Source organism: Myotis davidii, unplaced genomic scaffold (genome assembly GCF_000327345.1).
Source record: "Myotis davidii unplaced genomic scaffold, ASM32734v1 scaffold330, whole genome shotgun sequence".
Classification (NCBI taxonomy): domain Eukaryota; kingdom Metazoa; phylum Chordata; class Mammalia; order Chiroptera; family Vespertilionidae; genus Myotis; species Myotis davidii.
In genome coordinates, this window is record NW_006283770.1 from 4846575 (window position 1) to 4869300 (window position 22726).

The 22726-nt window shown below is 38.0% G+C and overlaps 1 protein-coding gene across 2 annotated transcripts in view; it reads right to left on the bottom strand.

The window, feature by feature from the left end:
• The window catches only part of LUZP2 (leucine zipper protein 2), a 298803-nt gene that overhangs the window by 18279 nt on the left and 257798 nt on the right, over positions 1 to 22726 (bottom strand). For both annotated transcript variants that reach the window (XM_006753962.2, XM_006753963.2), the window contains exons 8-9: positions 12766 to 12840; positions 4375 to 4539 (exon numbers count right to left, since the gene is read on the bottom strand). In XM_006753962.2, coding sequence (XP_006754025.1) covers positions 4375 to 4539; positions 12766 to 12840 — 240 coding nt within the window. The remainder of the gene's footprint in view (positions 1 to 4374; positions 4540 to 12765; positions 12841 to 22726) is intronic.

Sequence of the window (22726 nt, forward strand, 5' to 3'; positions counted from 1 at the left end):
TATCTATTCAAATGAGTGTTTCTTGGTTAGAGCTGATTTGAATATACTGCTTTCCCCATTAATCTATGAGGGTGCTATTGGAAGACAGACAAAAACTCAGTGAGTGCTAACTTGTTTGGATCTGAATCTTTGATCTCAATGGATCACAGGGGATCTGGAAAAGAGGATTCTAACCATTAGGGACCTTGGAAGACAAAGACTAGGATGTGGTCTGGTCAGAGTACTCAAACCCATTAAGGTTTTCTCTGTGCTACAGTCTAGACAGCACTGGCCTGTTTTTCTACAGGCAGTTATATTCCTCAGCAGGGGGGCATTCTTACAAAAAATAATAATTTTCTAAAAATAAACACCAAAGATACTTAATAAAATGAGTAGAATATTAAATGTAAAAAAAATAATGAAACTAGTATATTAGAGAGACAATGGAAAACAGTTCCTATATTAATTCACCCAAATGCTGGGCTTTATGTATAATAATAAATACATAAAGCAAATAAAATTCCTCTTTCCTTTTACTTAAATAAGTTTAATTTAGTTGTATGAGAGACAGAAGGCATCCTGCCTTACTCCCTCTTTCTCTCTTATTCTTCCTTGTTTAATACCTCTATCTTCTGATCTCCCCCGCGAGCCTTCCCTAGGAATAAGAAAATAATTAACCAGGGAAATAAAATGTCTTCAAATAAGCCAGTTCTCTGTGTTACATGCCACTGATAAATATAAAGATGAGAAAGGTGCAACTTTTGTTTTCACAGAACTTACATAATTCGATTGTTATTCACATAAATAGCTATAAGATGAAGTAGATTAATTAAAAGGGCACACGCAGAATTGGAAATATTTTAAAAGGCCAAATGTCAAATCCATTTGTGGTAATGAGAAAAGGCATGATGGAAAGGGTAATCTTTAAAATGGGCCTCTGGACGATTAAGGCAAGAGTGAGGAGGGAGCATTCAAGGTGATGGAAACACTGCAAGAAATTATATTTAGGAAGAAAGGTCAGTTGTTGGCCTATGGGTTTAGAGGGCAGCAGTAGAGTAGATATGAGAAAAATGGTACAAAGTAGGGAGGAGAATCCCAGTATCAAGCTACAAAGTTTGTAATGATAGCTTTTTTCTATTTTAAAATTATTCCAAAAGAAATATTCATCTTTTAAAAAATGAGGATAATATTTCTCCCTTTTAGAGTTTTGTGAGGAGCATTTAATTTTATATGAGTGCAGTAAAACTCAATAAATGTCAGTTAGTATTGAAATGATTGCTATTCATTTTATTTCTAAAACTGTCCATGACAAATAAGCATCAGTTTCCTAATAAAAAGAACTAATATAATTTTAGAGTAGTTAATGTTATAAATGGTTATAGTAGGTGGCCTTATGTGTATGAGCATATAAATATGACAAAGAAGTCATACTACCTATACATGTTTAAAATATCATTTTAATCTCAAAGCACTAACAAATACCTAAAATTGAAAAGAAACAAACTAGGAAATCAGGCATAGTCTTATTAAATGTATTTCCCCAACATTTTAAAGTTGAAAATTAAAACATCTAATCTATTTTGTACTAATAAAATTTAAGCATCTAGAGAAGCTAGAGGAGGTCCATTTTTAATGTGGCTCAAGAACAAGCTTAAGGAGACCAGGGTTATGCTTCTGGCTGTCTCAGGAGTGGGGTAATGCAATCTGGGACCTTACTGGGTCATTGCCAGTGCTTTAGCAGCATCATCAGGAGGGATGAGGTGGAAGTGAGCACTGATGTTTCAGGGATATAAAAACCCCTTCCCTGTTCTAAAGAATGGGCTCTACATGGGGGAAGAGGGAAGGATAATGTATACAATTCTGACGGGTGTGGCAAGTTTAGACATGTTGGGCAATTGCATGGTGAGGTTGAAAAGAAGGAGTTTACTTCCATCAGATGAAACTATCATTTTTCAGGCCAGGGACTCATGGAGATATAGGGAATAGAAGGATATTATCTTTTCCTAAGTAAGAGAGATGGGAAAATATCAATCAGGATTTCTTAAGTGCTCAGCAAAAACAGATTGGCATTCACGGAAGGATCTTGATCATAATATTAGTAGCAAACTGAATTCCTAATCGATGAAAATGAGGTGCATGCAGTTTTGCAAATGGTCAAATTTATAGGAACACGTTCAGAAATGCTGCCTCTCGTGTCTTTACGTAAGCATCCATAAAACCTCTCTGTTTGCTACCCATATTCTTTGATAGCAAGAAAGCACATTTGGTGGGAGGGTTCTCCGATATATGACTCAACTCCGTCAGGGATGCTTCCCAAATGGATTCATGTGCCATGGTGAACTTAGCCACAGAGAATAAGCAGTGGCACAATGAAAGGTTCTAGGTGGTATTAATCTCACAGTGCATTTTGTCATTTGCCAATATAGGTTTGCTTGAAAATATATACATTTACTAGCCTCCTTTTAAATTTATTTTTAATTTATTGAATTTCATTGGAGAGAGAAAAAAAAAAGAGGCCAACTGGCTAACCAAGATATTAAAGAAGATTTACCTGCAGAAAATGGAGACACCAAAAACTAGGTGAGTCCAGCCTCTGATGTCGCAGGCCAGAAAGATGCTAGGTCTGATTAATATCCTATACCGTCTTATCCAGGGTCCTTATCTCCCCTCTACAATCCAGAGGACTTGTTTTATCAAATATTTTGTAAATACAAGTTACTTTCATAGCTCTAGTAATACTTTTAAGAAGAAGAGAATCGCACCTGATTCCAATTTTAAGTAAATTAGTTTTTTTTAAAAAAAGAGTAAAAGTACGTGTTGGTTGTTTATTTTGGTACCCCTAGAAAACGGTGGGCTATTGAATATGTAATGTTTTAACTTGGGTGTCAGCTTAATATTCCATAGATGGGTAAGTAGCTTTTATATCCTATAACACACAACATACTACTAGTACATGGGAATTTTGGAGTCACAGTTTAAGTCATTTCATTGTCTTAAACTTTTAAAATTATCTCTAGTCTCATGCTGTATTTTTTAAAATATGTTTTTTATTCATTTTAAAGGGAGAGGGAGGGAGAGAAATATCATCTGCTGCCTCCTGCATGCCCCCTACAGGGGATCAAGCCCACAACCCAAGCCCTGGGAATGGATCTGGTGACCTCTTGGTGCATGAGCCTGCACTCAAACACCTGAGCCACACCAGCCAGAGCTCATGCTGTTTTATGGTAGAATTATTTTGTTTCACTTTTTTTTTTTTTAGTGTAGATCCTGAATGTAGTATTTCTTTAATCTACAAATTGTCCATATCCCCTTTATTCCAAAGATAGGAAATCACAGAAATAAGCAGCAAGAAATAGGCTCCAGATGTTTGCACAAATGTATAACTGCATAGATGGGTCTCAGGTTTTCCGGGGCCCACCCTGAGATATCAGCATCACAGGTAGTTCTGGGATCTGTAACATTCTTTTTAATAGTGAGAGAGCCTAAGGCAAATGATAAGAGAGCCAGCACTTTCAAATAAATATATACTGTCAGAAAGGAAATCCTTTTTCCACTCTTTCAGGTTGTCAGGACTTATTTAAATGCACAGCCTGCAAATTGCAGATTCTGACAATTGAAACCAAAAGCCTGTGCCGCATATGATGTAGAGTGATGGGCACTTTGTCAGTAGGTCTCAAAAACCTCCAGGGAAGCTTTCAAAAACCTTAATGATTGGTGCCCAACCACAAAGAATTTGATTTAATAGGTCTGGGTTTAGACCCAAGTGTCAGGATTTTTTTTTTTTTTAACAAGTATCCCAAGTGAGTCTAATGTGCAGGCAGTGTTGAGAACTGTCTTAATAAAAAAAAAATGTATCCGCTTTTGAAAGAATGATAGTTATACACTAGGAAAAAATATTTCCCATTTTAACCTTTGGTGTACATTGGAATATAATACAAGATACTTTCTTTAAACTAACTATTACATTATAATTACTTTAGAATGTTAATTTAGAAAAATAATTGTTATAAATAATGATAATCACTATTATTTTACAATCAGATCATCCTGCCTAAGATTCAGCTGGCTTTCTACTAAAGATAGCCTTCACCATGTGACTATGCAGAGTTACAAATTGGGTTTCTATCATCCACTTACATTATTTTGATGTTTTACTTAGATCCACACTGATGACCACATAGTACTTTACTTGATTTTACTTTGTATTATTAGTATTGATTTTTAAAATCATTATTGTTGAAAGTATTACATAGGTCCTCCTTTTTCTGCCATTAATCTCTTCCAGCCTCCTCTCACCCCCCAGGCCCTCACTACCCCATTGTCTGTGTCCACGAGTTATGCATATATGCATACAAGTTCATTGGTTTTACTTTCCAAAGCACAAATAAAGTGTACCTTGCTTTTTGTCCTTGCATCTAGAATCTTGACATCAATGGGACTGGGTGGAATTGACATCTGAGTTGGATTTGACCTGATTAGACTCAAAGGGGGTGGTTGGTCACGAAAAACAGATGACAGGCAGAGTTGCACGGTCTGTTTCAGTGCTTTCAGTTGTGAATCCTACCAAAAAAAAAAAAAGAGAGAGAGAGATCACAGTTTTTACATGATAAACATAACCACATGATACCCTGTTTCATGCATACTCTGTTTGTTTTTAGGAGTAAATGTATTTTATGATATATTTTGAACACTGAAATTCAGAGACATAACTTCTTTTTTTCCTTGAACTGGCATGATTTGAATCATGATAGTTTGCTGAATCTATTTGTTGAAGAAAATATACTCTGGGGCACACTGAAGTAGAAAATTCTCTTACAAACCTGCCTTCTTTCTAGTAGGAGCAGCCACCTTTATTACAAATCCTTCCCCTGGCAATGTAGGCCTCTGTGTTTCTCAGATTAGCCTGTATTAGCAACTCAATTTCATCACATATTGGGAAAAATAAATTTGTTTCCAATAAAACCTTTATTTCCTTTGGGCCTTGTTCAGAAGTAGAAGTTAATTTTCTTTGACTATAAATAATATTAATACTTTCTGATATTAGCATAGGATATCACAATCCTCCAAGCACTTTCAACTTTCACATGCAGGAAATAATTTTATGCTTTCAAACATCTGTGAAACTGGCACTACGAATTATGATTTTACTGTGAAGAAAAGAAAGTTCGAAGTTTTCAGACGGGGTTATTTTCGGTTTATATCACCAGGCAGACTGAACTTACATAGACCATCATCTCTGCCTCGCATTGAATCCCCAGGACCCACTTCTGGAAATATTTTTTACATACAAATAAGTTAAAAAATAATAATATAGAGCTGAGTACAAATGACAGAGAGATCCTCAGGGGCCAAAATGAAGAGAGGCATCCAACTGTTAGGAAATCTCACGGTAACTCAAGGGTACTTTGGGGTGTGGATACAGACCCTAACAAGACAGTGTCACAGAAACATCAATCTCAAGACATGAGGTATGGCCTTAGGCGAAGAGAGGTGAAGGGAGAGATTAGTTACTGAGGCTGAGGCTTCAGGACAAGCTGGCACACATGGCGATGAGCCATTCAGTGCCTTCATAGATCAGTGAAGCAGCACAGTTTGTTTTCTTCACCTGTCAAAGCCAAATACGCCCAACAAAACTCTTGCCTTTCATAAACTATGCCAGAAACACTTTCACAGAGCATCCTCCCCTACTGGTATTTCTTGTCTCCCATAAAGCCTTCGTGATCAATTTCTTAAAAGCAGTGGCTATGATTTATACCCTTCCCAATGCCTACCTCTGTGCTTCCTACTAATATGTGATTTATGATAATATTTATCTTTAGGTTGTGAGTGCGAATTACTAGAATAGCAGTTTAGGAAATCTCTCTCTTTGGTCACAGCAAGAAATTTTGAAAAAGAAGCAATAAGAGCAACAACTGGAAATATATAAGACATAGAACAGACATGCATTTTCTTCTCATTACTCTTGCTCTGTGAATTTGTCTAAGACAAAATGAGAATCTGATGAGAACTGGGATGGAGAAGCATTAAGTGGACAGGAGGGGGCTAAGCTGAATAATGACCTTGTACTCAAAGTGGCCCCTTTTAATTGCTTGTCCGAGTCTCTAGATTGTTGCCCTCCCCCGACCCCATTGATTTCTGTAATTGATCCTGTTGTTTATATAATTGATCACTAATTCTCATTTTTAATTTATATGTATATACACACGTGTATAAGTTGCCTATTTTGTTCAGAACTGTTGTGGCACATAACACAATCCCTGATATATAAAAGGGACTCAACAAAAAGTTTTTATTTTCAATAAATGACTTAAAAACTTAGGTGAAAACATTCTTTCTGTGTCTCAGAGAAGAAAATTAACAAGTTATATCAATAAAAAGAAATGGAGTGGTAGTTCAGTTTTCTTCTCCTATTATTTCTTGTTATAATCCTGACTGACCCCTCCTTTCTCTCACTACAGAACAGGAGATCAAGGTATTGGGTGTTGTGGCAGGAGTGAGCTATCCCGGGTGACACTGAACCATTTAAATATGTTCTCTGTGTTGCATCTTTTAGTGGGACAATAGAAACAGAGCTAATGTGACAGGTCAGGCAAGCCATGGCTAGGACTCAAAGCTAAGTGGCTTTGAAATATAGAGATTTAATGTTTAAATCATGCAGAAAGTAACGGTGGTTACTGTATTCACTGTGTTCATATCTTGGCTCCTCTAAAGCCACTCTACATCTCAGCTTTGGATTTGTAACAGGTTTAAGGTATATGTTTTCATAATAGACAAATTCCAGAGCGGTGGTCGAAATTAGGTGCTGAAAATAAATAACAGCATTCAGTTAATATTGTCAAACATTGATTGTCAATAAACATTGTTTAGGCAAGACACATTTTTCCAATAAAACAACAACCGGGGATGCGTCTTACATGAACATTTGTAATTGTCCCAACTTTGATACAATCATCTTGTTCATTCCACAGCTCTCCTGACATTGTCAGGATCATCGCAGATAACAGAAACATCACACAGACGTAACCTCCAACTCCTCAGCTTTCACAGCCACAGTAGTAAACTATCTTTTATGTTTCAACCTATTCTTAATCTCATAGTTTTGTATTTTATCTCATTTTTGAACCCGAAGCCTGTGACTTTGCCCCCTACCTTAGCTTCTGGCTCCAGTGCTTGAGTACATTATAGATTTTTTTTTTTTTCCTGCCAAAGACAGCAGACTGTTGTGAGCAACCCTGCCCTAATCCGGTCATCTTCTGAAAAACACACACAAAACCAAACCTAGTTTTCCACTTAATCTAGTTAATAGAGCCTGTTACCACAGACACTCCTCAGGTTTGGCTTGACCTGGTTCCATCAGCAGGACCCAGACAATGATTTTATATCACATGATTACATTTTCATTCCCGCTGCCAGCCATAGTAGGTTTTGAAATTGCAGGCTACTGTTCACTTTGAAGTTCACTGAAACAAGATGTCACCTAAGAAATATGATGCAAACCATGTAATGTATGCCTTGTCCTAGATCTTACAGCCTATTCCCTCTGAAGGTCAGTTGTTTTTGCCCTGCATTATTCCCACATCAAACCATTTTTTTCCAGACTCTAGTAAAATGCAGACTCCGTAATAAGGACCTGCTTATAACAATGTCCTTTATTTATAGCTCATCAAACATTCCAAGCTCATTTGCATCTTACAGCCTTTATATGTGCTGCTTCCTCTGCTTGCAGAACCTTTTTTTCAAGTAGCTACACAGGAAATTCCAATTAAAATTCATATCTCAGTTTATATATTATCTTCTTTGAGAAAAGTCCCTGATCACCCTTTCAAGGAACACTCCTTTTAGAATCTCTATCACTGTTTTTAAATTATGTCCTATGTAGCCCTTGTTACCACTGCAAATGATCTTATTGTTTATGTGTTTATTATTTATCTACTTCTATTAGAATGTAATTTCTTTGAGTGTCAGTACCTTTTTGGCAGCATCACCAGTTTCTAACTTAAATATTTGTTACATGAATAAATAAAGCAAACCTTCCAGAGGATATAAGTGGCTGCTATTTTGCATGAGAAAATCTATACATATAAAAGGCTAATTGACCATCTGACCATCTGACTGGCCGGTACATATGACACACACTGACCACCAGGGGGCAGACGCTCAACACAGGAGCTGCCGATCTGCAGTGACTTGGCTGCTGTGGTTCTCTGGTGATGCACCCAGGAACCAGAAAGTAAAGAGACCAATTTGGAAAGACCATGAGGGGCTGTGAGTCCAAAGGCTTTTCTTTAATGTTATTTCTGCTGTGAAATCTGCTGTGTGAATTATGAAAGGTCCTTTAATGTTTTAGGTTCTCTGCTCAAAGTCTCTCCAGGTCTCTAGTATGTAGGATATATAGCATGTTTATTAATTTATGAAGTTAAATCTTCATTTATCTATTCAATCAATAAGTTCTTATCATGCTCCTGTTATGTGCCAGAAATACTGTGGCAAAAAGATTTCTTGTTTTCTTCCTGGTTAGTCCCAGGAGTGTATGTAGGTCGCCTAACCTGTGTCATCTGTAATATGGATGTAATTATGCATGCTTCCCTAAGAGAAATTTTGTGATGATTACATGTAATAGAAACTTTTCTTTCCATATGAAAGTTTGAGAGATAGATTTCCAAACCATAAAGTTGTTTTTACATTCTAGTTGCTGAGGCTAAATGTAATTCATAAGGTATTGCCAAATAAATAATTGATTGTTGGAGAAACCAAGGTTGGCTCTTAGATTTTGTGGTTATTATTGTTTATGTTGTGATAGTAAACTGAGACTTCTTTCATTAAATATGTTATGAGAACCAAGTTGAAGTATGAAATGTTGTTTTCATAATATTTATAGGGTGGTGAAGGTTATTTGAAGACCAGATGTAATATTCTTAGGAGCCAGACACCTGAAGAGAATAAAAAAGCCTCACATAACGATATAAAGATGATGGAGAGAGGGGAAGAGCAATGTCATTAAACTGAAGTTTTTATTCATTTTGAAGTGAACTACCATTTCTACCTGACTTTATAACTACAGTTTATGAGCCTCACACATATCTTGCATTAAATTTGTTGAAATTAACCTCCAGTAATATGAAATGCTTTTATAGTTCACTATAGCAAAAGGTGTGACCAAATGCTGAAGGTTAAAGAGAGAAATTGCTATCCCAGAGAGGTAGTCTCTGTGATCTCATTCACTAATAATAATAATTAATATGCTTACTGAGTCTTTTCCAGGTGCCAAGAATTCTTCTTAGTATGTTGCTTTTTTGAGACATATAATTTTCTCATCACCCTTATAAAGTAAGTTTCATTATTATTTCATGTTACAGCGAAGCATAAAGAGTTAGGGGATGCATAGCCGATTTTGCTCAGTAGATAGAATGTCCATCTGTAGAATGAAGGGTCCAGGGTTTGATTCTGGTGAAGGGCATGTGCCTTAGTTGCAGGTTCAATTCTTGGTCCTGGTTGCGGGTGTACGGGAGGTAACCAATCGATGTGTCTCTCTCACATTGATGTTTCTCTCTGTGTGTTTCTCCCTCCCACTCTCTCTAAAAATCAATGGGAAAATATCCTCAGGTGAGGATTAACAACAACAAAAATAGTTTGGGGGATTCAAACACAGTCATTCAATTGAAAAATTATGACTTGCTCATAGATGGACACTGGAGACCTTTACTTAAACTCTGCAATATTAAGTCTCTCATCCTGAATCAGGAGTGTGGCATTTTGTGGGGCAGGCATATAGTTGTGGAGGGGGTGGGGGTGGGGGTGGGTGGATTAGAAATGGGAGCAGAAAAGCATAGAATGAGTAAGAGGGGGGAGGAGAAAACTCTGCATTAACTCCAAGTTCTATAACTCAGGCTAAATTACGATTTTCTCATGAAGTATTATATGGCCACACCAGCCTACCCAACCCGCATGTACTTGAAATACACATATTCATTCTCATTCTTGGTGCCTTTATGACCTCATGGCTCTGCATACAATTATTTTCTAATTGTTCATGGCCAACAAAATAGTGAGAGATGTGGAACCCAAGACCATATATTATAAATGCTTTCTATTTTCCATAGCACCTAGCACATGGTAGTCACACAAGAGGCATTTCAAACATATTTAGCATTGACTGGCTAAATGGATGACCTGAAATCAAATCAGGGAAGAGATTTAATGTAATAAAAATCATTCTGACAGAGCTGTTAAAAGTCTTGGAGGAAGTTGAGCTGTGCAGAACCATGGGAAGACAACGTGTTTTTCAGACTTAAGGCACAGTGCAGAGATCATGGCAGGGATAACAGAGGAATGCTTTTTGTAAAAAAAGATTGTCTAGTTGAACTTGAGGATTATACATTCTTTTGATTTTCTGATACTAGCAATGCTATAGCAATTTCCCTTTAAAAAAAAAGTAATATTATGTAGCATGAGTTGGATATGGTCAGAGATTAGCATAAATTGGTATAAGCTTATTTTTTCATAAATAAAAACATCTCATAAATCTGCAATCTTGGTAAGATGAATTATGTTTGATCTAGTCTACAAAATAGCAGGTAGGCTTCTATAAAACCATTAAATATATTATTTTTGGATAAACTAATATAACATATGATAATCACAAAGGAGAGACGTTGTTAAAATATCTAGTTATTCATTCAAAAAGTACATTTGTCCAAAAGATTTAAACCATAATAAGAAGAAATCATTAGAATTCAACAAATGTCCTTACATAGTCCTGTACTATGATACTTTCTAGATAACTGGTTTAAAAAGTTAGCTATGTTAGCTTTGAAGAAATTTTGGTCATAAGTAAGTGGAAAAAATGCCTATGTGAGACTGAAGGTCCTGGGAGGTAAAATTTTAGCCTGGTTCTTTATAGCTACTGCATAAGAAGAAGGTTTTACCAGAAGAGCTTTAAAATGGATTAGACTCAAATGTTCCACCTCCTTTATTCTGTATCAAAACACTCATGGTTCAAATTGGTGATTAGGAGATAATCTCCTTTCTTTACAAAATTGCTAAACATATGCAGTATATTATTGCAAAATTAATTAATGAGTGCAATCACTTTACTTGCTTATTTTTCTAAATAAAATCCTTGCTAAGCTGCAATCACAAAAACAGAGAGCTCTTCATAGCAGACAGAATAATTTTTAAAAGAAAACTTATTTTAGAAATTACAGGGGTAATTCAATAAAGAGAATTGTATAGACAAATGTAACAAATATCAGGTAAATACCAATCTGAATTAAATACTAAAAGGGATCATTTTGATTATACAAATATATATTTGTTATATATAATTAATATGTATATTATTTAATAAAATGTATTATACATGAAAATTTTACTATACACAAACACATGCATTACATATATTTAACATATATAAACTATATAAACAATGTATCTAATGTATATATGCTATATAATACATGTTACTATATACAATACATAGTGAACTAAAGGAAAAAGAGATATTTACTTTCCCCAATCTTGTAAAGTTAATTTAAAAATGAGAAAAGGGAGTGAAATTTTACCAAATACTATAACTATTAAACAGCAGAAAAGTAATTCTGAATTACATAAGCAATTTCTTCATATTATATTGGTCTTTCCATGTACCAATTCTCTATTGCCCATGAGTGACTCATATGAAGACTATTGAAAGGCAAAGGCAGACATGGAATGGGAGTTGTGGTTTATCCTGAGCATACATAATTGTAACACAATGAGAGATTGATATAAAATAAATAGATGAGGTAAAAAGAGATAAAGAAAATCATTTGTAAATAGTGGTGATGGTAGCATAACTGTGAACCTCAAAAGTGTGATTTTTATGGTATGCAAAATAAATTTCAATGACTCTGTACACTGTTGGGGGTGGGGGTCCCTCAGCCTGGCCTGTGCCCTCTCTCAATCCAGGATCCCCTTGGGAGATGTCGGGTAGACGGTTTTGGCCTGATCCCCACAGGGCTGATCCCCGCAGGCCCAATCCAGGCAGGAGGGAGCCTGATCCTATGAGTTGAGTGTCTGTTCCCTGGTGGTCAGTGTGCATTGTAGCAACCGGTTGACCAGTCATTCGGTCATTCAGTTGCTTAGGCTTTTATATATCTATATCTATCTATCTATCTATCTATCTATCTATCTATCTATCATCTAGATATATATACAGGTATATATCTAGATAGATAGATAGAGATAGATAGATAGATATAGATATAGATATATAGAGATATATATAGATATATATAGATAGATATAGATATAGATATATAGATAGATAGATAAAGCTGTTATAAAGATAGACTATCACCCACTATTGCATTTTCTGTATATAAACTGACTTCATGGTTAAGTCAGTTTATGTAAAGACCTCCAGAACTCTGATTTAAGATTTCTAGAATGAAAAACATCAATGACTACTCCCATTGGCTTTATAGCTCATTAATTCAGAGTTAATACATGTCATCTCTATTGGTGCTTGAAAGCATGTTTATTTATGGTGTTATGGAACAAATATACCAATAAGGAGGAAAATAAAGCCATGAACTCACAGAGCCTGAACCTTGAGTCAATTTACTGTAGCAGCAAAAACAAGAAAAAAATTGAGTTCCAACAGGAATACCCAGCGTTTGTAAATTCTATAACCACCTTACATGAACAGGACCTGAAATTGCATTAATAAATCAAGGGAAGCAATGAACATTCTCTGGCTTTGTCTGCTAAAACCAAAGTTGTGATGGCTCATGGATATGCACGTACCCGATCAAGAGCTGCTTTCTCCAGCGCATTTCTGGCCACAGCTAATTTTTGTTCCAGATCAGTAAGCTGTTGGGCCTGCAAAACGAAAGAAAGGCTAGTACTTACAGTAAATTCTATAATTTCTCCTTCACTTTGAGCATCTGTTATTCACTGCCATAACACTTTAAAGAATTATCTTTGAAAATTCATTTGGCTAAGTCGAGAAAATGATGTATTCTACCTGAATATCTACTAAATAGGAAAAGTTTTACCTCAAGTTTCTGAAGATAACTTGTGATATAAATCCAACAGTATATTTTTAGTTGCTGTGAACTCAATTATGTCCCCCTAAAATTTATATGTTAAAGGTCTGAGTCTTGGTCATGTGATTGTATTAGGAGACAGGGCCTCTAGGGAGGTAATTAAGACTAAATGAGGTAAAAAAAAAAAGGGGGGGGGTGCTAATCCTATAAGGCTGGTGCCCTTATAAGGAGTGGAAGGGACACCAGAGATATTTCTCTCTCTCCATGCTGATTCAGAACAAAGGCCCTATAACAGTGATGGTGAACCTTTTGAGCTTGGCGTGTCAGCATTTTGAAAAACCCTAACTTAACTCTGGTGCCGTGTCACATATGGAAATTTTTTGATATTTGCAACCATAGTAAAACAAAGACTTATATTTTTGATATTTATTTTATATATTTAAATGCCATTTAACAAAGAAAAATCAACCAAAAAAAATTGAGTTCACGTGTCACCTCTGACATGCATGTCATAGGTTCGCCATCACTGCCCTATAGGATACAGTGAGAAGGCACCTGCCACAAGTCAGGGAGAGCTCTCAGAAGAAAGTGAATCAGCCAGCACTTTGAACTCAGAGACCTAGCCCCCAGAACTGAGAAAATACATTTCTGTTGTGTAAGCCACCCATTCTATAGTATGTTGTTATGGCAGGCTTAGAAGACTAATACAATAGAATTCACTCTTTTTAAATATATTTTATTGATTTTTTACAGAGCAGAAGGGAGAGGGATAGAGAGCTAGAAACATCGATGAGAGAGAAACATCGATCAGCTGCCTCCGCACACTTCCCACTGGAGATGTGCCCACAACCAAGGTACATGCCCTTGACCAGAATCAAACCTGGGGCTTTTCAGTCCACAGGAGACACTCTATCCACTGAGCCAAACCAATTAGGGCAGTATTCACTCTTTTTATTATTGACTTTTAGTCCAGTACACTTCTCTATCCCACCTTATCTCTGTACCTTTTCAAATCCATAAAGGTCCTATTGAAAGAAAAAAGCAATGGCCTCAGACTTAGAAGATGTGTTTTAAAATCCTGCCTCTACCAATTTCTAGCTATACAGGGTGGGGCAAAAGCAGGTTTATAGTAGTTTGTATGGAAGTTAATACAGTAATAACTCCTATATAATAAAGAGCTAATACTCTAATTAGACTGGATGGCAGAATCATCTGGAATGACCTTCCAGAACGACCTTTCAGAATGACCAGTGGGCGAGGCCACGGGGCTGTGAGACAGCCAGGGCCGGGAGGGCTGAGCCCCTTGCATGAATTTCGTGCATCAGGCCTCTAGTAAATAATAATAATACAAAAATAAATGCTGTGCTTCACATACTCACAACTGTAAACCTATTTTTGCCCGCCCTGTATACTATAATCTTATGTTGACAAAAAGATGCTCCTCAGGCTCACAGAGGACCTGCCGAAGAGCCTGCCTCCCCTCATGGTTGAGAACCTCTCTATACCACTAGACTTTGCCTCTTACATTTAGCCAATGCGAAGAATCCACAGTGGAAAGGAATGAAGGATGTTTCTGATGCTCTTGTGAGGCAAGGGGATTGAGTTTGCTGGGGAGAAGTCAGCAGCAGGAAGCTGTTCAGTTACCTTTCTTCAGTTACCAGTTCATCACAACACTGGGTGCTATAACGCCCTGGGCTTATAGCAAGGCTGTAGCCAGCTATCAAAGTGCCCATTTGTCTGTTGCTCATCTCTCCTCGCCCTCACAGTCTGGGAAGAAGAACCCTGAGGTTCTGTCCTTGATTAAAGTTTTCTGTCCTATGGTGACCACCTGGGAGGAAGGAGATGGTGAGGATACTTTCTTGTTTGTAAAAACCCTATATCAATTTTTTGTATCTATGTTTACCTTTTGTTTCCTAAGTTTGTTTCCTGTGTTATTCTCCATACTTTACTCTTGTAGGGAATATAGTTTTCTGGTCGACACTTGTTGTCCTTAAACAGCTACTTGATGCATGCGCATAAAATATATCACATGTGCCCTTATAAATGCATACACTAATGCTTAAAAATTATCCCATTCTGAATTTTCAAGAGAGAAAGAGAGGAGAGGGAGAGAACAATTCCAACAGGAGGGCACCTACAAGTGGGTGAATCCCCACAAGCTCTGAGCCGTGTGCTCTAAGCCCCACTCGTACCCCCCTTAGGATCATGGGCCCCAGTCTCAGATTCTCAGATCTTCATCCCCAGGCTCAGACCATTCTGCCCACCCTGAGTCACTGCTGCCTCCAGCCCCTCGACATCCTCAACCATCAAACATAGGACTCACATTGTGATAGTCTCTGGCAGCAGGGCCTACCTACCTAAGCCACCTTCTGTCCATGGGCCTGAGCCCCAAATAAGGAAAGATGAATGGCCCTTATGTCTCTCTCCAGTTCCCTGGCTTAGGACAGGAGGTAGGGACAGATGAGACGGGTAGTGGGTGGGCTTCAGTAGAGCAGTGGTTGTGAGCAAGTTCCTCTTAGACCTCAGGGGAAGGGGTGAGCACATCTACACCAGCCTCAGTACCACTTGCCATTCCTGGGTAATGGCTGCCAGGAAACTTCATGCAGTTCAGAGAGTGTCTGCATAGGTACAAGCCCTCCTGGCCCAGTCCTTCTCCTTCCTTGTGTGGGTTTCAACCTAAATCCTGTGATCTAGATTAGGGGAGTCCTATAAGGAATGATTTCTGGATATACAGTAATATAGTAACCAGTGAACTTGTATCAGGACAGATAGAATGAATTCCAATGGAAACAATAAATGTGCATTTGAAAGCTATATTACCATCAGTTCCCCAGATTTCAAGTATTTACCTGTTAAGGGCAGCTGGCAAAAAATAGTCGGTTTATTTATGTTGGCTGAAGCTCAGAGTGCAGGCAGAGCCACGCCCTGGGGGTGGACCTAATCAAGAGATTGGGATGCCACTCAGTTTGACCTTCCTGCCCAGTGTTAAGGGAGTGGATCTCATGATGTTGCCAGGAACTCAAGGCCCACCCAGATGTGATGTAACTTCCTGTTATTTGAGTATAAATAAATCTGCTTGCGGTGCTGATGCTCTCTGCATGTTCCTCCATCAGAGGGCAGATGCCACACCCAGGCCCAGCTTTCACTCTATTTCTGTCTCAGTCTTGTGTTTTTTCATTTTTCCTTAAACCTCGTCACATTCTAATCAAGAATCATCAGCTCCTGAGTCCTCTCTCTCTGCGCTGGTCACAGGAAGAGAAAACGCACCCCCCTCCCATATTTATCAATTCTAATTATTTATTGAATGCAGTAAAATATAGCCAAGAGATCTTAGGAGACAGAATTTTTTTTTAAAGAGAAACAATGACAGGTGTTGCATATTTTGACCCAAATCATTATCTGTGCTCCTAGTTTTCACATAATTAGCTACTGGGTTAATTCATGTGCAATAGTTATAAAATTATATACAACAAGAACAGTTCTCTGGTTATTAAACCATCAGAAGACCTGTGAAAGACAGGATACTTTACGCGAGTGAATTTTATTTAAAGTTTATCTGTTTTTTTCAATTTAACTCCTGTGAAGTAAAGGATTGGGTTACTTTGGAGCTTATCATGTTTCTAGAGTAGCTTTCATTCACATTCAATCATTGAATATATGCTCAGTGATTAATTTTTCTGAGACTAGGTAACATCATATATCCAATAGGTTGACAATATACAATGAATAGAAATCGTGTAAAGTGAAAATCACAATAGGAGATTCTAACTGATAACCTAAAGGTATGTCTAAGCTGGAAGAGAGAACTAGAAAGTGGCCTGTCAGTGTGGACTGAGAGTCACAGTGTCCTCTACTGAAAGTAACACCAACAAATAAATTTAATTTTCATAGATGTACATTTTATCATCCGTACTCTATCACATGTTTGGAAGCTAGAGTTCATATCGTAATTCTTTATTTACTTTTGGGGGGGAATAGGGAGCTACAAAACTTCAAGGTTTTATAGCCCACAACACACTGGGACCTGGTTTAGATCACCATTCAGTCTATTGCTTCTGGAGCTGTTTCTGGCTGTTTTTCTCAAGAATCTACCTTAAATTGAGCTAGACTACAAAGGATGACATCGGTGCTGTATTTAATGCAAAAACTGTCTTTTTAATATTTATTTATTTGTCTTTTATTAATTGTCACCTAAGGATATTTTTCCCATTGATATTTAGAGAGAGTGGAAGGGAAGGGTCGAGACGGAGAGAAACACATCAATGTGAGAGAGACACATCAATTGCTTGCCTCCGACACACTCCCTGATTGGCACCGGGATCAAGTCTGCAACTAAGGTATGTGCCTTTGACCAGAATTGAATCCATGACCTTTCAATCCATTAAGCCAACACTCTACTGAGCAAAACTGGCTGGAGCTCTTTTAAAAAAAATTTATTTTAAGAAACATGAATGTATATTTATGAAACAAATAGACAGGACCTAATGTTATGCAGTTATATTTTATCTGAATTTCAAAGAGTCATTCTACAAAACTGGCTAAATCTACAAGGTTCTAATTCATCATTTAAACATTAGGCTTGTGAATCAATATTTCTGAAAACGTATTGACACAATTTATTTTAATTCTTCCCTATACCCTCCTTCTAAGTAATAATATGTGACTATCCTTTTAATTTTTCTGGCGAATTTTCCTAAGGTTTACAGAATATGAAAATATCTATTCCTTACCTCTGCTAAAAAGGATTTGACACAATTTTAACACTAAATGTATTAAAATCTTTGCTGAAGCCGGTTGGCTCAGTGGATAGAATGTCAGCCTGCAGACTGAAAGGTCCCAGGTTCGATTCCAGTTAAGGGCATGTACCTGGGTTGCGGGCACATTCCCAGTAGGAGATGTGCAGGAGGCAGCTGATCAATATTTCTCTCTCATCAATGTTTCTAACTCTCTATCTCTCTCCCTTCCTCTCTGTAAAAACTCAATAAAATATATTAAAATAAATAAATAAATAAATGTATTAAAATCTTTAACATAAATAAAACAAATGGGGTCTTTGGAAACACCTGTCCTGTGAATAGCATGTGAAGGAGATGAGGGGCAGTGAGAGCAGACGAAGGTCATACAGTTTTATTATTTGTCTTGGCTGAGCTGAACATTTGTCCCAAGACTTGTGGCAGCCAGGTACAAAAAGAAATGTTGTTGGCTCCCACATTCTCATTGTCAAAGACAGTAAACATACCAGAGACACAGATGGTGCCGGGTTGCTGAAAGCAAAGGTTCTAATAAAAAATTATAACAAACATTTTATAATTCAACTAGAGGCTCAGTGCACAGAATTCGTGTAAGGGGCTCGGCCCTCGCAGCCCTGGCTTTGTCAGGAAGGATGTCCAGGAGGTTGTTTGGCTGTCCAGGCTAATTAGCATATTACATTTTTATTATTATAGATTCATAAAACCATTTTTAGGAGCCAAGAGAATATAGTCCAAAATCTTGGTTAATTTTAAACCAAGTAAAACACTTAAGATACACTAATGTGTGTTTGCACACAGGCATGTGTTTCTCTGCCAAGACACAGGAAGCAGTATGAGCAGGCCACAGGATTCACCTTCCTCCTCAGGCATGTATAATAATTATAATCTTTCTCACCTGCTCTAGAAGATTAATAGAATTACAAGTGAGGGATAAACAACTTAGACACCAAGAGATAAGAGACTAGAATATTCTTTTGTCACCATTGAGTCTTAGTAATTAGCCTTACTTTACACATCAAGAGTAAATGATATTTAAAAAATTAAACACCTCACTTTATGGTGCTACACAGAGAAGATATAAGGGCCGGCATGGTCTATTGCAGGGGTCCTCAAACTTTTTAAACAGGGGGCCAGTTCACTGTCCCTCAGACCACTGGAGGGCCGGACTATAGTTTTTTTGAAAAAAAACTATGAACAAATTCCTATGCACACTGCACATATCTTATTTTGAAGTAAAAAAACAAAACGGGAACAAATACAATATTTGTATTTGCATGTGGCCCGCGGGCCGTAGTTTGAGGACCCCTGGTCTATTGCAATCTTACTAAAGTCTCAGCTATTTCATCTTCTGATAAAACTGGAAAAAGAAGCACCACAGGTATCAGCATAACAATGTCGAGCCAGACTCTTTTCTGGCATGGCCATCTGCTTAGAAAGATTAGACTGGAAATTGTCCCACCTAAGGCCAGATTAGGAAAATATGCATATAGACTCTAAGTAGGAAATTCAGAACACAGCCTCCCTTCCGAGTCTTTTGGCCATTACTGAGTTATAATAAACAAACTCAAAGCACTGTTGTGACTCATTTACTGGGGACCGGTCAGTAGATAACTACAATTTGAGTCTGTAAGGGTCCTGGAAGTAACAACTGACATTGCAATTAGCTTTAGGTGGCATCAGCAAAACAAAGCCAGAAATTGTTCAAGGTTTTCTACATAGCCTTACTACTTTATAATTAACTAGAGGCCCGGTGGTCTGTGTGGCCTGCAGGGATCCAGCCGAAACCCACGGTCCAACACTGCCTACAGCTGCTGCCTGAAGCTCCTACCTGCTGCTTCTGCTCATCCTGGCCCCTCTCTACTGGCCCCACTGTGCCTGCTGCCATCAATCGATCTGGAGAGGCTCACGCTGCCACAGCAGCACTTGCCAGCCATGAGCCCTGCGTCTGGCAGCCTCCCAAGAAGAGTGGCCTGTGGGATTGAGCTGAAACTGGCTCTCTGACATTCCCCGAGGGGTCCCAGATTGCAAGAGGGCACAGGCCAGGCTAAGGAACCCCATTAGTGCATGATCAGGCAGGGGATCGGGCCAGGGAGCATGTCTGGTCCATCTCACTCAGTCCCAATTGGCCAGATCCCAGCAGCAAGCTAACTTACCGTCAGAGTATCTGCCCTCTGGTGGTCAGTGCATGTCATAGCAACTGGTTGACCAGCTGACTCTCTGCCCACTGGTAGTCAATGCAGGACAGTCTTAGCATATCATTAGCATATTACGCTTTGATTGGTTGTTCAATTGTTCTGCCATTCGGTCTATTTGCATATTACCCTTTTTTTATATAGGATAATATGGTTATTACTCTATGTTTTGGAACAAATAAGAACATGCAGCTGTGTTCCAGCTGATAATGCAAAAATATAGATGGTGAGTGATGAGATGTTCTAGTAGAGTATGGGGAGAATACATTAGAAACTCTACATTTTAGTTTCACATTTCAACATTATAAATAGGTAAGTAGGTGGCATTATAAAATATTTTGTATTCTTTATTCAAAAATAACCCATGGCTGTTCTAATGTGAAACCATGTTAGAAATTATATTTACATATTTTCTAAAACTCATCATTGCTTTTTTTCCATTTTGTTTGATAATATACAGAGTATGGCCATAAAATAGTACTGTAATAATGATAAGAACAATATAAACTTGGGTATATATATATATATAACTGCATCAGTACCTAGTATTGTTTCCACCCCTTTAAAGTGAGACATAGATTTATTAAATATCTCACTCAAGGTGATGGCTGGGAAATAACAGACCCAAAATTCAAGTCTAGGCAGTTTAGATCCACAGCAGGTCCTCTGAACTACTAAAGATATAAATGTATATAATTAATCCTATCTAATAAAGAGGGAATATGCTAATTGACCCTCATGCTGTCCCATACATGGTGGCACACAACCAATAAGGAGGGAATATGCTAATTGACTGCCCTGCCTTCAAAGATGGCAGCACCCACAAATAATAAGGAGAGAATATGCTAATTGAATGCCATGCTATCAATGATGGTGGCACCCACAGCCACAAGATGGTCAGCAGGGGAGGGCAGTTGGGGGTGACCGGGCCAGCAGGGGAGGGCAGTTGGGGATGATCAGGCTGGCAGGGGAGCAGTTAGGCATTGATCAGGCTGGAAGGGGAGTGGTTAGGGGGTGATCTGGCTGGCAGGTAGAAGTGGTTAGGGGCAATCAGGTAGGCAGGCAGGCGAGCGGTTGGGAGCTAGCAGTCCCGGATCATGAGAGGGATGTTCGACTGCTGGTTTAGGCCCTGTAGATCGGGCCTAAACCGGCAGTCGGACATCCCCTGAGGAGTCCTAGATGGAGAGGGTGCAGGCTGGGTTGAGGGACACTCCCCACCCCCCCCGCCCAGTGCATGAATTTCATGCACTGGACCTCTAGTAATTAATAAATATCCATACATTGGATGACATGTTCAAAATTTATCGATGTTTTATGATTTAAAATAATATTTGGAGACTACTTAGAAGATTGAAGTATTTTCTTTTGTAAGATTATTAATGTAATGAGATAACAAATGCATAAAAGATGTTCTCAAGTATTCAATAGGGTATACTTGGCAGTTGGTAAAAGGATAATGATAGGATTAAATATTTTATGTAAATTCAATGCCTCTATTAGAATACATGAAGAACATATGCCCTGCTCAGCAGCATTAACCTAGAAGCTGTGAATAAGACTCTAGAAATATAACACGGACCATCACACCACAGCCATCATTTCTACAGTCCATTTTATCACAGAGGTAAGGAGGCAGAAAGTCAATAATTCCCACCTGCTTCTGCTCACTTTCATAAAAATATGAAATTGTAGCACCAAGATTATCTTTGGCCATCAGGTTTTTGAAGCAACACCTGCTCATTTCAATATCATTAACTTGGGAATTATACTGAGAGTCTTGGAATTGAATGACTAATATATGTAGATGAACTAAATTTAGATCTCAAATTACATAGGAATAGCTTAGCATAACATCTGATTGTAACTGCTATTAAAAGTAAATTTCAATATATCAAAGTTAGAAGGTTCAATGAGCCTTTTTTATTGGGAAATAAGAGTAGACGTATGTAATTTTCCTCAAATTTAAATTTTTATAACTATCATATTGCCATCACGTGCATTTGCATATAGCACTTGTAGCCATTTAAGGAAAATATATTGCAGATAATTCCTTATGTGCTTGATATTCATTCCCTTTCTCCCCTCCAAAACACCTGGACTTTGGAAGAATCTGCCTCATACCCTTTCTCAGCCATGCATTTTAGGAGAGATCCCAGCAACCACATCCAGAAACAGGAATGTAATTTTTTAAAACAATTACTCTATCATAACTCTCTAGTCATTGGGTTTAAGCATCTAATTAACGTCAAAATAGAAACCAAGGAAATATTTATTGGTAACTCCTGGAATGAAAGCTGCCTCTCTTCTTCATCTGAGTGAATAAAAATTGTATTTTTTTCATTCTCTTGGTAATATAATATGAGGGTGTTTAAGTCTAAGCTCTAATGGGCATTATTTCTAGAATAAAAGAGAACAACATGAGTTTAAAACTGTCTTATAGAAGTAAAATAAGACATAGGAAATAGTAGCCTGGCTGGTGTGGCTTAGTGTTTGAGTATCAACCCATGAACCAAGTTTGATTCCTGGTCAGGGCACGTGACCGGGTTGCGAGCTCCATCCCCAATAGAGGGCATGCAGGAGGTAACCAATCAATGATGTTTCTCTCTCAGTGATGTTTCTATCCCTGTTTGGGCGCCAGATGCCGGGGTCCAACCCCAGCAGGTCCAGGGGTTCCCAAAGGTGTAGACAGAGTTGGCGAAGAAGGAATGACACGGAGACAGCGTTCAGTTGATCAGCAGCCTTGCCAGGATCTCTAGCCACAATCTCCAGCCAAGTT